Genomic DNA, 16204 nt, shown 5'->3' with positions numbered 1-16204 from the left:
TTTTGAACTAATAATGAAGTTATATAGTTTAATGAGATGAATTCTGTGAGTCTTATGCAATATCTGATAGCCTGGAGTCAGGTCTTGCATCCCTGGTTCTGAAGAGCTGTGCTTTCGAACAGTAAATATCCAGTTTAACTTGTGCCTGTATAACAAAACAATCATGAAGATTTATCACATTTACACATTATCATATTGCTATTTCTAAATTGATTATTTAAATTTTGGGAATATGCCTCCATTGCACAGTAAGAAAGTTCTTAGAATTTCTTGAATGTGCAGCTAAGCACAGGGAAATTAGGTCACGTTAGGACGTTATGATTTTAGAGATGTAAGCAGAAGAGAAGAAACTAGGATAAATCGTGTACTGTACTACTAGCTTCAAATTGTGCTTCTCAGGTCCAGTTAAATGTTCACTAATGAAAACAGTTTCTGATTTAAGCAACTGTGATTTCTTGTTTTGTTTTCCTGATTTGTTGACATAAAGCATGTGAGTATATGAATTTACACAATTTCAACACACCCTTCCTGATCCCATTCCCTCTCATTCTCTTCCTGGGCATGAATCCATGGACATGACACCACCACCTACACAGCTCTATACACAAGCAGTGTACAATCCAGTGTAATCCATCCAATTTTTCAGTGTCACATTTAGGCCTTTCGAGTACAAAATACTTCCGAGGTTCAAAACAGACGCATACAGATATAGCTTTTAAAGTATCATTAATGCTTTGATTTATTCTTCCTCTCATTTAGTCTGAATTACCCATTTTACCCCTTTTTCCCCAAACAGTGAAACGCACCCTGTGCAGCTGTTCAGAATTGTGTATGTGCTAGTGTGATGGGGAGTTTGAACAGGGGCTACGGTCCTATAAAGTCGTGCTCAAAATTCTATTGACCTGGCTGTTTTCTTCTTATTGGCGGGGAACAGAATCTGGGTCAAATGTTGTGTTGGCTAGACAAATACTATATTTCTTTCCATTGTGGTCTCAAAAACAACTAGGCTACAAACGTACATATGATGTGTATATGTTTTTTTCCCTTCTATTTTGGGATATCCAGCTATAGCACTGAAAATTAAGGCGTATGCATGCACTTGAGTAATTTTATTTATTCTGTTTTATCTCACTTGGCATGCTCTTTTAGGCTTGTTTTATTATTAGGTTACATTCTCCTGTTTCGCCGGGTAGTTGGCTTCGCCTTCTCTTATAAGCGAACAAGTTTCCTGTTTTGTCCTCTTTTTGAAATAAAGGCAACATGGCTTGAGATAAGAAATCGGATCTGACATCAGGGTAACTAGTTATAGCTATCTTGGCATTTACGACAACAAGTGAGACATGATATTTGTTTCTGAACACATAGCTACAGACTCACTACTACATCATCGATGTTCTTCATTATTAATGGGATGTCAACTAGCTTCTGTGTTTTCTGAATAGCGACAAAACTGCTTCCGGGTGTGAGGGCGGTTGCGTTTTCAATATTGTGGTTTCGCTAGCGAGCTAACAGTTTCATATTGTCATAATCGTATTTCGAGTATGACTTTTTTAAAAGAATAGACTGCAGTTTATACACATTGTATGTTGTAAAGTTGTACTGTATAGGCCACGATCTGTTGATCTTGCTTACTCATTTCGCTGCGGTAACTTATTCAAAGTCAGCCTTCATGTTGACAAAGTAGAAATAAAGGGGAAGCTAGCTTATTGCTAGCAAGGTAGCCGATAGAGCTAGTTAAATATTTTGGGTCACTTTAACCATGAGGCCTCTTCAGACTCTCTTTTGGGTCTTAGGTTTCATTTGTTTTGTAGATGGTGGTAGGAAACCTGTTGAAGAATTGGAAGGACTGAAAAATGACGATGAGTATGGTGAGTGGATGTTGGTTGAATCCCATTCCCATAACACGTTCGCTTCTTCAAATAGCGTGGCCCATGCCATATCTGTAGTGTGTTGTTTTGGATGTTGTATATTTTTATCCATATCACCATTATCATCAGTTTCACCCATTTTGACAATGTACCCTAGCAAACTATTTAGAATAATAGCGTAAATGAAAACGTTATCTTACGGTATCTGGCTAGTTTCATTCTAACAACACCAATCATGGGAACAGATCGGTGCACACCCTCGTTAAAATGCTTTTACTGTTTCATCCACAAACGATGTAAAAAATTTAGTCAGACACCAGTGATCGAATCACGCAGAGAAAACTGTGAGGTTTTCTTGGGTTCTGTCAAATGGTTAAGTTGTCTGACAAACTCGGGGTCCAACAATTCCTGATGTCATGTACCCAATAACTTACCGAGAAAACGATGACAGAAACTGAGAAAGTATGGTTCATAGTTCAGCATTTCGGAGCAGGTTTTCCAATGGTGCTTGACTTAGGGAGAAGTTACTGGTAACCGCGTGAAAATATGTATGCTGAGAAAACTCTAAACGCTTCCTCACAATCTTAATAAATTAATTAACCTCTTCAATCTCTGTTTCAGTGATTATTAATCTGTAACTGATTCGTTAAGATGAGGACTTTGCAAAGGCTACTAGTATGGAACCGCAAGGCTTTTGTGCCGTTCCAATTAACGGCCATTATTGCAGTTTAAAGGTGCATGATCATTTTTTACTTTTACTGGGGTCCCCGAATTCCTAATAAGTTTTTGCACACTAACTTTTACATGCAACTTTGATTAAAAAAAAAGAATCCAGAATTTTTATAAATGTTTATTTTAAAACATTTTGTTTATTTAATTAGGGTAACTTATACATTTATTGGTACAAACACAATTTGGTCATGGGGCTTTGTGTTGTAAACTGTATCGCTGTACTCTTCTCTGCCCAGTATGACCGCAGTGTGAATCTCTACCCTTTCACAGACACCCTCAACTCCATGCTGTCAGATTTTGAGGTGCTGTCGATCTCCAACCTCCATCAGCACTCGGTCAGGAAGAGGGAGGTCCAGGCGGAGTCTCACGTGGAGCGCCTGCTCAGTTTCACTGCCCTCAGGAGGTACGGTCACATCTCGGTCTCAGCTCTTGAACCCGGTTAAAGATGGAGGTTTGAATTGAAGGGAGCAGAGTCAAGGATCTGAAGGATCTTGAAATATTCTATATGGTGGAATGGTCAAAGATCCCCCCAAAATGTTCACCAATCTTGTAAACGAATATGGAAAATGACATGACAAAATGACATGTAGTGTTATCCCTGCAAAGGGAAGCTATACAAACTACTGAAAACAGGGGTGTGAATAATTTTTACACATTTTTGTTGCAAAAAATATTGTTAAACAAAATCTTTTCCTCAGAGCAATTGTATTAGTGTAAAATTATTGCATTTTTTTTAAGCATAAAATATAGCTCATTACCTGTACTGTTTATTCTGTTTTCCTTTATCAAGGGTATGAATAATTTTGGAGACCACTGTAATTTCATGTCCTGAACCATTTTTATTGCCCCTTTTTGCACTTATGTATGTAGCAGCCTTTATGCATGTGACTCATAGTGTAGTGCACCGAGCTCGGAACAGTAATATTAATATGGGCTAATCAAGACATCATACAATAGGAAAACAACCTCCTCTCATTTATGCTCAGTATGTTTAGCTAATATCCCAGCATCCTCTTGGTCTTTAAAAAATATTTTTACTGCTACAGTGTTATGTCTAGAGCCTGATTGTTGTGTAAATTACCACTTTCCTGGTATTGTTCCTTTAAAACAAAAAACCTCCTTTGTTTCTAGGCATTTCAAGCTCTACCTGACAACCAACACAGAGCTGTTCACCCAGGACTTTTCGGCTGTGTTTGTGGATGGGAATGGCAGCGAGGACAGCTATGAGGTCCAGAGGCAGAACTTCTTCACCGGCCATGTTGTGGGTGAGAGACTGCGCAATGGCATGGAGTGACAGTAGGGCCTTGTCTGGACGTTTGCCCGTTAACCTACTTTAGTCGGTCTGTTGCTATCTTGTTGGCTGGCTATGCGTATTTGTTGTGGAATTTATGTAATGCTGGAATGGGGAGGCTGGAGGAACTGACCCAGGGAGTGTTTCCAAGCAGTCGTGTTTTCTTTGGCTTTTCTGAACCCTGGTCATGGAATGCCTTGTTCTTACAGGGGAGGAGCACTCACGAGTGAAGGCACACATTGATGCCAACGACTTCTCTGCCCACATTCTGACTGAAGAGGCAGAGTACAACATCGAGGTACGTCAAAGCCTTTGATAAGGAGGGAACTTCACAATAATCTTCCCGTGCTTTTCTTGCACAGGATGTAGTAGCCACTTTCATTGGGAGTTAACTTCCAGATTTCCTTGGTTTGAAGTTTGAAATGTTATCAGGATGTCCAGGTAGGTTGATGAGATACGCACGGGGCTGTTTGAAGTCTCTGGTTTTTGTACTTCTTTAGCCCCTGTGGAGGTTCACAGACTCGCCCCCCGACGGTCGCCTGCTCGCCTACCGCTCGGAGGACATCCGGAACATCAGCCGACTGGCCTCGTCCAAGGTGTGCAACTACATCGACGCGGAGGCCGAGGACTTGCTGCCTGAGGGGGTGTGGATGCTAAGAGGAGAGGGGGAGCAGGGTGAGTGAGCGGGGAGAAGACTGAAGGAACGGAGGCTGGTCCGTGTGCTGGGTGGGTGGGTGGGTGGTGGCGGTCAAGAGCCAAACAGAATTGAGGAAAATCTGATTTGAAATGCCGATTTATAATGACTAATTTTGGTGTTGCTCATCTTAGCGTTGCTTATTGGCTAGATGAACATATTCCCATTTTTGACTTTCTGACTGATTTATTTATTTTTTTAAAGAAAATGTTTCAGAAAGACAGTTCTGTGTCAAGATGGTTAGGGTGGCTTATAAGGCTCAGTGTTTCGCTCTTGATTGAACATTCACCATATCCAATTAATAAAGTTGAAATATAAAAATGAACTGGTATTATTTAAAAAAAAAAGCTCTTTGCCCTAAGAGGTCCTCATTCTCTGGCAAGGACGAACAACAGGTTTCCCTTTTTCCAAAGCAGAGCTTGGAATGAGGCCAATTTATTCTGCTTATTTAAAGGACAGATTGAACTAAAGACCGCTTGGGCTGCTTTCAGTCCAAGGTCTGTCCCTTTCCTGTTCATTAGTTTAATTTGTCATTATCTCATTGAAATCATGAATTATTCATGAAGGGTTAATTATGAGCCGGCCATAGCCGAGTGGGGTAGCTAATGCCTGACTGCAGGGGCCGTTTATACAGCGAGGGCGATTGGAGAGTGAATATTGATTTCTGTCTCATTAAAGAGGAATTATGGGAAGGAAACCACAACAGCAGCAACAAAAACGAGAGCAAAGCAAACAGGAGCACCTGCTGTCCTTGAAGAAGGAGGTGATCGAAAGGGCGTAGTGTATCGGGGCGGAAAAGGGGATGAGCTTGTCAGTTCCTCAGTAATTCCAATCCTGAGAATTTTCCGGGCTGTTAAATTAGTATGAAGTTGAACTTTGATGTACGTTGGTGCCACACTGGCAGTAAACCGGCCCTGTAAACGTGCGGAGCTACTTGGGTTGCGGTTCGACACCAGTGCTTCGGATGCGTCGCAGTCCAAAGTAATCCGGTTTTGTTCGCCCCGATCCAGCCGACCCTGCTGAGCTTGTTTCGGGTTGTCTGTCGCAGAGAGCCTCCACAGAAATAGGCGCCAGGCCCACGACCACAAGAGGAACACGTGCCCCCTGCTGCTGGTCGCCGACTACCGCTTCTTTGAGCACATGGGCCGCAGCGAGGAGAGCATCACCCTCAACTACCTGGTGAGGCCCGCTGTTCACCAATGAGGTGATAGGGGGCGCCGAGCGCCAGACAGGATGTAGATTTCAGTCTGGATATAATGGGTGCTGCACTGAGATGCAAAGTACTCTTGGAATATGATGGGTAATTTCCCTTGGCTATAACAGAGTGGGCATTCCTTTATTTATTTATTTCTTTTATTTAACCTTTATTTACCCAGGGTAGGTTCACTGAGCACGGATGCTCTTTTGCAGGAACGCCCTGCTTCACACTCATACGCATTCACACCTGGGAGCTGCCCAGTACAACCACAATCCTTTATTGTTGGCCACTGAGCAGCTCCACTGGAGGGAGAGGACATTTTTTAGCCAATTAAAGTTTTTGTGAGAACCAGATCTGGGATTTTAGCCAGGACACCGGGGAACCCCCTACTCTTTGCGAATAGTGTCACGGGATCTTTAATGACCACAGTGAGTCAGGACCTCGGTTTAACGTCTCATCCGAAAGACGGCATCTCCTACAGCACAGTGTCCCCGTCCATGCACTGGGGCAGTGGGGTTTATTTGACCAGAGGGAAGATTTCCCCCTGCTGGCCCACCAACACCACTTCCAGCAGCAACTCAGTATTCCCTGGTGGTCTCCCATCCAAGTACTAACCAAGCCCACACCTCCTTAGCTTCAGCCAGTCGGCAGGAGCAGAGTGTGTGGTGGTATGGCTGCTGGGAGCATGTCCTCTGGAGGCCTGTGTGCTCTATATCAGTCGGTGAATTGTTTGTGTTATACGCAGTGTAATGCTACCAATGGCTTGTTTCTAAGAGGCTGTAACTTTAACAAAGAGCGATGTCACCCTAAATCATAAACTCTTACATGTTTTACATTTATGCAGATGTCTTCAACAGTGTCCTCGTATGACGTTGCTTTTGTGTGAGTGTAGTGAGTGAAAATTGGTACACGGTCATTCCAGACAGTTCAGTTTTCAAATTACATTACGTCATCAGTCGTGAAATACTGTTAGTTAAAATGTTATTTTTCAAATTTTCTGATTGATTGGCAGGGCAAGACTGAGGCTAGGGTGGGCAATGCCCAACCCTGCACTCCTCTGTCTCCGCCCCTGATCTAGTGACTTCTTCCTGTCAGTTTGTGAAGTGAAGCTGGTTTTTGTCTCTCTGCCTGTGTTTCCAGATTGAGCTGATCGATCGCGTGGATGACATCTACAGGAACACCTCCTGGGACGATGATTTTAAGGGTTACGGCGTGCAGATCCAGCAGGTGAGCAGGCAGAGCCGCCCCTGTTTATGAGAGAGCAGGTGGCCGACCCATTTTAACCCCTTAAGTTGTGACTGGGTATATTTGCATTCATTCAAATATTTTTTTATGGTGACATTCTCAGTCAGTATGGTCACACAATATACCGTGTGAAAGTGTTAAAACTCATGGTCCTATCTCTATTCAGGTTTTTTAGGTGAGAAATAAACTTCCACTGTGTTGGAGCTTCTGTTACTTTTTTCAAAAACATTTAGTGTGCACTGACTTATGGAAAACAAACTTCCAAGGGTTACCTTTCAGAAGAGACCAGGATTATGCCTGTAGTCAAAAGCAGTCAAGAATAGTAACCATTTTATTTTGGGTTTGTCAATTTCAGGCGTGTGTTTAACAAAGGAGTGATGCAGAAGGGGTTAAAGTACATGGAATTACTGTTATATCATTTTAATACAAAACCTGATTTAGCTATATGGATGTGCATTTTTTAATCTGTGATTTTAAAAATAATATTTTTTTCATACTCGGGTGACACAACGGTCAGGTCCTGACCACTTGAGTGCTATTTCTGGTTGTGAGTCAAGCGAGAGGAAGCATAATTGGTCATTCTGTACCCCAGGGTGGAAAGCTTCAGTTGGAAGGATAATGCCTGCCGAATCACCCAATAGCGATCTTTGATTTTCCTGCACTGCTTTTCATCCTCTGCTCCAGTTCCTCAGTCCAGTCCAGTAACTGTAGCTCAGCAGATGCATTGTAGTGGAAAAAGTGTGGAGAATATGTACTAATGTGCCTCCTCCTGGATCAGTGGAGGGCATTACATCACATTGCATGTGCCTAAGATGACCATTTGACATTCAGAATAGGTTGAGGTGAAGATGTTAAAAAGAAAACATTTTAAATCTGATTGTCTTGCACTTAAAATACTTGAATAAGTCATTTTGTGCATGTGTGTGTTTAGGTATGTGGACAGATTTTAATATTGGTTAATTAACAGCTAGAGGTTGGGAAGATTGATAAATTCATACTCTCTTTTGTGTGTGGAAATTTTCTTCACTTTTAAACTGTTGTTTTTAGAAAACCCCACAGCAGTCACATGCCTGTTCTTCAGTGGGAGTGAGGCCTAGTTTGAATGACATGGCCAACAGAGGCCAATCTGTTGCTGTGCAACCAATGGTGAGGGAGAGCAGAACGAAGGCAGGAGAAATGGAATTTTTCAAAAGGAATTTCTGTATAGGCAGTGAAGGTAGTCTGTTGTGTAAACGGTTGTCTGATTTGCGTTTGCTCCCTCACACAGAAGCATAGGCTCAGTGTGTGTGTACAGTCCCGGTTGGGTGCTAATCCCAGAATTTTAGAACTTTTGTTTTCACTGGTTTATGTTATTCCGGCGGACTGCTCTTTGCGGATTAACAAAATCCCCGCAACGTTTTCAGATCATCATTAAGAAGGAGCCCACCCACGTCGGTCCAAATGGCATCCATTTCAACATGAAGAACAGTCCGATCCCGAACAAGGAAGTCTGGGATGTGAAGAAGCTGTTGGAGGTGTGAGAGAACGCTATGCTAGCAAGACTGCAACAGCAGTTGTGTTTTCATAGCTCGGTTTGACCTTTTTGTTGTACTTTTCAAGGGTACATCTGATTGACTCAGTCTTGTTACTGTAAATGTCAGTCCAGTGTTATATTGGATCTTGTTTGGATGTATGTATGTATGCATGCATGCATGTATGTATGCATGTTTGTGTACATGTATATATTGCACTTTATTCTTTCTGTAAAGCACTCTGAGCTGCATTTTTTGTATGGGAGGTGCTATATAAATAATATTATAAATAAAATTATTATTATTATTATTATTATTATTATTATTAGTTTTTCAGATTATTTGCAAGTTTGAGCTGTAGTTTTTACCGTGGGGCACTTCTGCAAGTCGGCAAATCTTGTGAAAGCGTAAAACCCATAGACCTTTAAGGAACCCTGTAAATGATTTTTAAATGGTCGCCAGCGACGGATGACGGATTGACTGGCTCCCTGTCCGTTTGCAGCAATTCAGCTCCGACATGGCGGGCAACGCGTCCAAGGTGTGCCTGGCCCACCTCTTCACGTACCAGGACTTCGACGAGGGCACGCTCGGCCTGGCCTACGTGGCCCCCTCCAGACCGGGAGCCCTCGGGGGCCTCTGCGCAAAACGTAACTGTTGCCGTTGGGTCGTATTCAACAAAATCTGACATTACCGTTTCTGTGACTACCGTATAAAATGGACAGGAAGATGCCTCAAAGCCTCGTCTCCTTGAAGTTATTCTCATGTGTCTTTTTTGTGTCTTTTAAAGCCTACTATCCTTCAGCATCCTCGAGGAAGCCCAGTTACCTGAACACTGGCTTAACCAGCACTAAGAATTATGGGAAGACCATTTTAACCAAGGTCAGCCTTTGAATCTCTGTGGAACATTCATAGACTAGCACAATGTGTAATAGTTTTTTCGCTTTCTGACGTGCGCCAGAATTTGGACGGCATCTTCCGGAGTCAAATGCACTCGAAAGCGTTCACGTCGTCTTTCACACCTTCAGGAGGCGGACCTGGTGACCACTCATGAGCTGGGCCACAACTTTGGAGCCGAGCACGACCCGGACAACGTTCGCGACTGCGCCCCCAGCGACGACCAAGGCGGGAAGTTCGTCATGTACCCCATCGCCGTAAGCGGAGACCACCAAAACAACAAGGTACTGCCCCCTGCTGTCCGTACGCAAAATTGCAGGGACACCCGAAATGAATGGCGAGCCGTGCGTTTTTTGGATAGGAGCGCGAGTTAGATGTGTTCTCACTGCCGTCACGCTCAATTCAGTTTGTGGAGCGCTGACTGCCGGACATAATGGGCCTCGTTCATGAAACGTGCGTACGATCAGAGTCGATCACAAACTTTGCTTGTTGATGTTTTCACAAACATTTCGGCATTCGTCGTTTTTATAAAAAATCTGAATTTGTTCTTTCGTACGAGCAAAATCTGCGTGTGTTTGGCAAGACCCGTAAAGGCAGATTTACAGATTTCAAAATAGCTGTATCCTTAGCATATGGCTACAAGGCTATATGGCACACCGGATAGTGGATAGTTTTTATTTCTTTGGTGCTTTTATAAATGACCGAAGATCTCATTTTAGTGAAGCATTTTTTGATGTTTTGTCTGTCTGTCTGCCTGCCTGCCTGTCTGTCCGTCCGTCTGTCCGTTCCACTTCAGCATTTCTCGGACTGCAGCAAGAGGTCCGTGGCCAAGACGCTGCGGAGCAAGGCGCCCATGTGCTTCAAGGAGAGGAACAGCAAGGTGTGCGGGAACTCCCGGGTGGAGGAGGGAGAGGACTGCGACCCCGGGCTGCTCCACATCAACGACGACCCCTGCTGCACCTCCGACTGCAAGTTCAAGCGCCGCTCGAAGTGCAGGTGAGGCCCACCCGCCCCGCCACACCCGACTCAAACGACCGCGTGAAATACTCAAACCTTTTTAAGCGTCAGTGGAACGCCGGTGCAAATAAATGAGTAGTTGGATTTGCTTAAAATTACGGGCAGCGGTTGCTCGTATTAGGCAATTATCGGTGTCTCGTTTTGTAAAGCGTTTTACCACTTGGTGTTTGGTGCGCTGTGCGCTGAGTGTGTTTCGCTCCCCGGTTACCACAGCGACAGGAACAGTGCCTGCTGCAAGGACTGCGGGTTTGAGGCGAAAGGCAAGAAGTGTCAGGAGTCCATCAACGCCACCTGCATGGGGATGTCTTACTGCACAGGTGAGCGCGTGCATGCGCGTTGGGTGCGCGCTGGCGGCCGCGGCAGTCGGAACGCTGTGAGCCCGGGCCTCCTTGTCCCGCCCCTCACAGTTTCTCTAAACCCCGCCCCCCCCCCCCCCCCCCCCCCCCCCACAGGTGACAGCAGCGATTGCCCGGCTCCGTTCAGCGCTCCCAATGACACGGTGTGCGTGGACCTGGGCCGGTGCCAGAACGGACAGTGCGTCCCCTTCTGCGAGACCGTCGGCCTCAAGTCCTGCGCCTGCAACGGTGAGGGGCGTACGCACGCACGGGGGGGGGGCGGGGGCGGGGCGGGCGGGGCGTACGGGGCGGGCGAAAGCGCCAGACGGACCGGCTGTCGAATGGTCAGGTCCAGGTCGTGGGGAACCTCCCTTTCTCACTCTGACCTCCTCTCTCCCTCTCTCTCTCTCTCCCTCGGCCTTGCGCGCCCAGAGACGGACGACTCGTGCAAGGTGTGCTGCCGGAACAAGGACGGGACCTGCAGCCCGTACAAGGACAACGGGGCGCCCCTCTTCCTGCGCAAGGGCAAGCCCTGCACCGTGGGCTTCTGCGACGAGGGGGTGAGTGGCCACGCCCCCGAGGGGGCGGGGCGTTTAGAGACGAGGCAGCCGAAAGGGGTCACGCCCATTTCAGTGTCCCTCCCCATTTTTCTCACCAATCAGTTTTGAATCCCTTGATGCAACTATAGGAACTGCTCCATTCCTGAAACACCATTGAAAGTGCGTAGAGGCTTGAAGCTCATGACCGTGTATGAGTGTTAATGTGGAGGAGTCTGAGTTCAGTATGTTTGTTCATCCGTAGGGGAAATGCATGAAACAAGTGCAGGATGTCGTGGAGAGACTGTGGGATTTCATTGACAAGCTGGATATCAACACATTTGGTGGGTAACGTTCCATGGGAAAAGACTCTTCGTCTTTCGTCTTCGTTTTGTATAGGCGCTTCGAATCCGTGAATTAGAACTGTTCTCTGTACTTTTTCTGACATTTTTTACATTGTGTTGGATCATGTTGTTGGAGGATATTGAGAATATTGACCCCGCCTGCTGTTTCTACAGGGAAGTTCTTGGCTGACAACATCGTGGGCTCTGTGGTGGTCTTCTCCTTGTTATTCTGGATTCCCCTCAGCATCCTGGTCCATTGTGTGGTGAGTCCAAACTCTTTCCCATTAGTCTGTCCAAGCTATTTGCAAACATAAGTGAATGTGGTGAAGTAGCCATCTACTCCAGATATCCAAAGTGTACAAAACAATCATGCTGACCCCTTTTGAATCTCCCTGGAATTGACCGTTCGATTTGGTCGAGCATATTCTCGACTTTGGTTATGTCTCCATATCGAATTGAATCAAAACCGCCTCAAAAGCAAGCCAAAGGGCGAGGAAAACATCCAAGGTTCCCCGGTTTGGGTATACCAAACTGGATTAAAAAAAAAGGGGGGGGGGGCATTAAACTGCATCATGTTGATATTCTGCAGGGGGGGGTCATCTGATTTGGGAGGGAGGTGAAAGAGCAGGTCCTTCTGCAGGTCATCGTGATTTAATTTCTCTACGGCTCAAACCTCTGTTCCTTCTCTCTGTTGTTAATTAGGACAAAAGGCTGGACCAGCAGTATGAAGAGACCACCAAATCTCTGTTTTACCCCAGTGTAAGTACGCCTCACCCCACACAAGCTCTGTGCTTGTAGATACACAAAATACATGGGAGATTCAGTATACTCCAGCATTAAGAACACTTGGTAAGTTGTACGTGAAGTAGTGTTTCCCCTAGGGTGGATTGCCTTCGCTTTTCCAAGTTGGCTTTCGCTTTCGTTACCTTGTTGATGTCATGGATTTCTGCTGTCGTTCATCTGTCATGATCCCGTGTCTCCAAACACACCTCGTAAATGAATCCCATCATGAACCTTTTTAACGTGGTGGTCGTACTGATATTGTGGCGGTTTACGTCGGGGAAACCCTGTGAAAGGAGGAGAAACTTTCACCTTTGGCCTGTAATTGAGTTCCTGATGGTTTGATAAGGCTGGATGTCCTTGACCTAGATATATATCGTGGATCTCAAAAACTGTTGAGGTTTTACCAGATGGGAGATGGTGTGAGATCTTATTAGGACCTTGGGTGGGATCTTTTTTTTTGTTTACCTGGAGCTCATCTGTTCGTCCGCGTCCGCAGAACGTGGAGATGCTGAGCAGCCTGGAGTCTGCGTCCATGCGCATCGTCAAGGCCCCGCCTCCCTCCTCCATGGCGATGGCCCCCCGCCCGCAGCCGCAGCACCCCCAGGCAGAGCCGAGCGCAGCCGCCGCCGCCGCCGCCCCCTCCTCGGCCTCCGCCGGCCCCCTGGCCACCATCCAGGAGGACCCCAGCTCCGACCACCTGGATGAGGAGGTGCTGGAGGAGGACTTCTCCCCCGGGGGCCACGCCGCCAAGTCCTTCGAGGACCTGACGGAACAGCCGGCTCACCACCAGCGCAGCGACAAGGCCCTGGCCTTCAGGCTGCAGAGACAGGCGCGCATCAACAGCAAGGAGACCGAGTGCTGAGCCCGCATACACACACACACACACACTCTCTCTCTCACACACACACACACACACACACACACACACTCTCTCTCTCACACACACACACACACACACACACACACACACTCTCTCTCACACACACACACACACACTCTCTCTCACACACACACACACACACTCTCTCTCACACACACACACACACACACTCTCTCTCACACACACACACACACACACTCTCTCTCACACACACACACACACTCACACTCACACATACGCGCGGATCAACAGCAAGGAGACCGAGTGCTGAGAGCCCATATACACACACTCACATACTTTCTCTCACACACACACACACACTCACACATTCTCTCTCTCACACACACACACTCTCTCTGACACACACACACACACACTCACACATACACGCACATCAACAGCACGGAGACCAAGTGCTGAGCCCACATACACACATGTACGCACACACACACACACACACACACACACTCTTTCTCTCACTCACACGCACGCACACATATTCTCATACGCACACCTGCACTTCCAGACAAAAACATATATACAGACATGTATTATATCCATGTATATACACGCATTCATACATAGACACAGTCATGCCCACACACATACACACACACGTGCACATGCACACAAAAACATACGTATACAGACCTATTACTTCCTTGTATATACACATACTCAAACATAAACAAAGTCACACACACACACACACACACTCACATCTATTAGGTCCTCATATATACACACGCATGCATAAATACACAGTCTCCACACACTCATACAGACACACAAAGGATCAGAGAGAGGGCTGACAGCACTGAGGTAAAGTCCACACAATAGAAAGGGCCGGACTTCCGCTGGAGTACGGCACACGGGCTGCTGGTTTTAATGTACCTGCAGATGTTTATGTACAGGAGTAGAGAGATTTTAGAAACTCACGATATCAGATAACAGATGCCAAATTAAACGAATCATGGTGCTTGATTTGCAATGTTACGCGGGCGACTGCAGCTACGAGATGTGTCATGTCAGTAGATTTAGTGTATCGCATTTTAGCGGGTGCCCGGCAGCATTCGGTGTCCTCATTGGAGCTCACTCTGTAGTCATGGCAACAGGCAGTTGCCAACGTTCCACAGGCTCGCAGTACTGTCCTCTAGCAATAGCAGCTCACCTGGGAAGAAGCAATTGACTGATTGGCTGCTGAGGACACATCCGTATGTCTTCTCTTAAAGTGGAGATGGCGCTCTGTTTTATATTGCCGGAAGCTCTCGTGTCCTTGCTCATTTTTTTCTAAGCTACTGCTCAGATGGAATTATTTATGGGTCAGATTTTTGTTGTCAGTTATTGTTTATATATACCAGCAACTGCAATACTGCCCCCCTTTTAAAAAGAAGCCAAAACCACTTAAGTTCATTGGGTTCTTGTCCATATTTTGAAGTGGAGTATGTCTTCTTGGAAATGAGGAGCAAAATGAGGAGCTTTGCATGTCTTCTGTCTCGAAAAATTGTCTTTGGTATTGTATTTCCCAATTTCGCTGCCATTTTACCAAGAAGAGCCTTCAGAAGAATCAGCAGAACTGTATCGATGTACAGTTCCCCGTGTGAAGCCTTCACCAGCATAGGGGCACTTAACTTGCTTTTTTAACCTCTGTTTTTACCTTTACTCCCAATTTTGAATGCCCGGTTGTATTTTGTAAGCCCATCCCTTTCGGTGCAACGTCTTCCAGGGGGATTATGGGACTTCACGCATGTCCGCTGAGCCAGCCACCGCTCATAAAATGTGACGCAGGCACCTCCGTTTTGGAGCTGGGGAACATTCGGACCATCCGACTTCAGTTTGTGGAAGTATTGGCCCCAGTTGGCACCAGCGCAGTCAATTCATGACCACGGAGCGCATCTCGAAGTTAAATCGCTCTCAAAGACGGCGGTTTACCTGGATGGGCCACCTGGGAGACGCTTTTTACGGCGCCTGCACATGGTCTTTTTACGCCATTTTCCTGCCTGCTCCTCAAAGCGGTCTCCCCATCTCTTGTGCCTTCAGGCACACGCTACTTTATACAGAGCTGTTGCTATGTCTGTGCATTTATATCCCGTAGGTTTTTTGTAATGCATCAGCTTTTTTTCAGAGAAGTTAAACCGACCGGTGTTGTAATTATGAAGTTGTCATCAATAGGCTGGAGCAAAACTGACTGAATGACCCTTTTTAGACTGTGACCTAATCATTGATTTCCTGGAGGTGGTCATCTGAGGGGTTCTGCCTGGAATCTCATTGCTACAGTGAAAACACATTATGTTCTTCAGTGCCACTGAGGCACTTGTCTGTACCCTCAGTTAAAATGCAGGTTTTAAAAATATTTTTATGAAATGATTTTATTAATAGATGCCATTGTACTTGCCGTTGATAAGGATACAGGCTTAGAAAGTAAAGAAGCTTTATAAAAATCTCCTGAACATTTAGTCTTGAAGCCAACAGGCCTTCTGTCCTTTTTTTACGTTTAAAATGAGCCATTGATCTTGTACTTCTGTGAAGCCTTTTTATAACAGCCTAGTCATGAATCACAACTGCTGTCAGCTGAACTAGATTTTTATGCTTTGTTAGCAAAGAACATGTACTGTATGCAGAAAAACAAGTTCCACTCCCCAGTGAATTTCATGAGCTGTGAGGCTGCTGAAGGGCTGTCTTTAGCCTATAAGATAATGTCACCAGATGTTGCCTTTTGGGGGGAAAAAAACAAAACAGCTGCCTGTTTCTCCATGTTGTATCTTGTTGTGTTGCTGTTTGTCAATGTGTACAGTAATGATGTAGATACCATATCTAAGGCACGCTGTATACACACACACACACACACACCACTGCTGTTGGGTGTATGCTAGCAT

General features: G+C 45.6%; 1 protein-coding gene across 1 annotated transcript; it reads left to right on the top strand.

The window, feature by feature from the left end:
* The first annotated feature begins 1403 nt into the window (after window positions 1-1403).
* adam17b (ADAM metallopeptidase domain 17b) lies at window positions 1404-13366 on the top strand. The gene is made up of 19 exons (XM_035424272.1): window positions 1404-1868; window positions 2871-3003; window positions 3732-3865; window positions 4101-4189; window positions 4392-4566; window positions 5634-5764; window positions 6924-7010; window positions 8432-8542; window positions 9042-9186; window positions 9327-9418; window positions 9565-9717; window positions 10230-10429; window positions 10664-10767; window positions 10903-11034; window positions 11218-11345; window positions 11587-11665; window positions 11840-11928; window positions 12368-12424; window positions 12945-13366. The coding sequence occupies exons 1-19, from the start codon at window positions 1760-1762 to the stop codon at window positions 13308-13310; spliced, it is 2514 nt and encodes an 837-aa protein (XP_035280163.1). The 5' UTR covers window positions 1404-1759; the 3' UTR covers window positions 13311-13366.
* Window positions 13367-16204: the final 2838 nt, after the last annotated feature.

The sequence above is a fragment of the Anguilla anguilla genome, chromosome 6 (assembly GCF_013347855.1).
Source record: "Anguilla anguilla isolate fAngAng1 chromosome 6, fAngAng1.pri, whole genome shotgun sequence".
Classification (NCBI taxonomy): Eukaryota; Metazoa; Chordata; class Actinopteri; order Anguilliformes; family Anguillidae; genus Anguilla; species Anguilla anguilla.
Note: the sequence above shows the minus strand (reverse complement) of the source record. Positions and strands in the feature narration are given on the sequence as shown.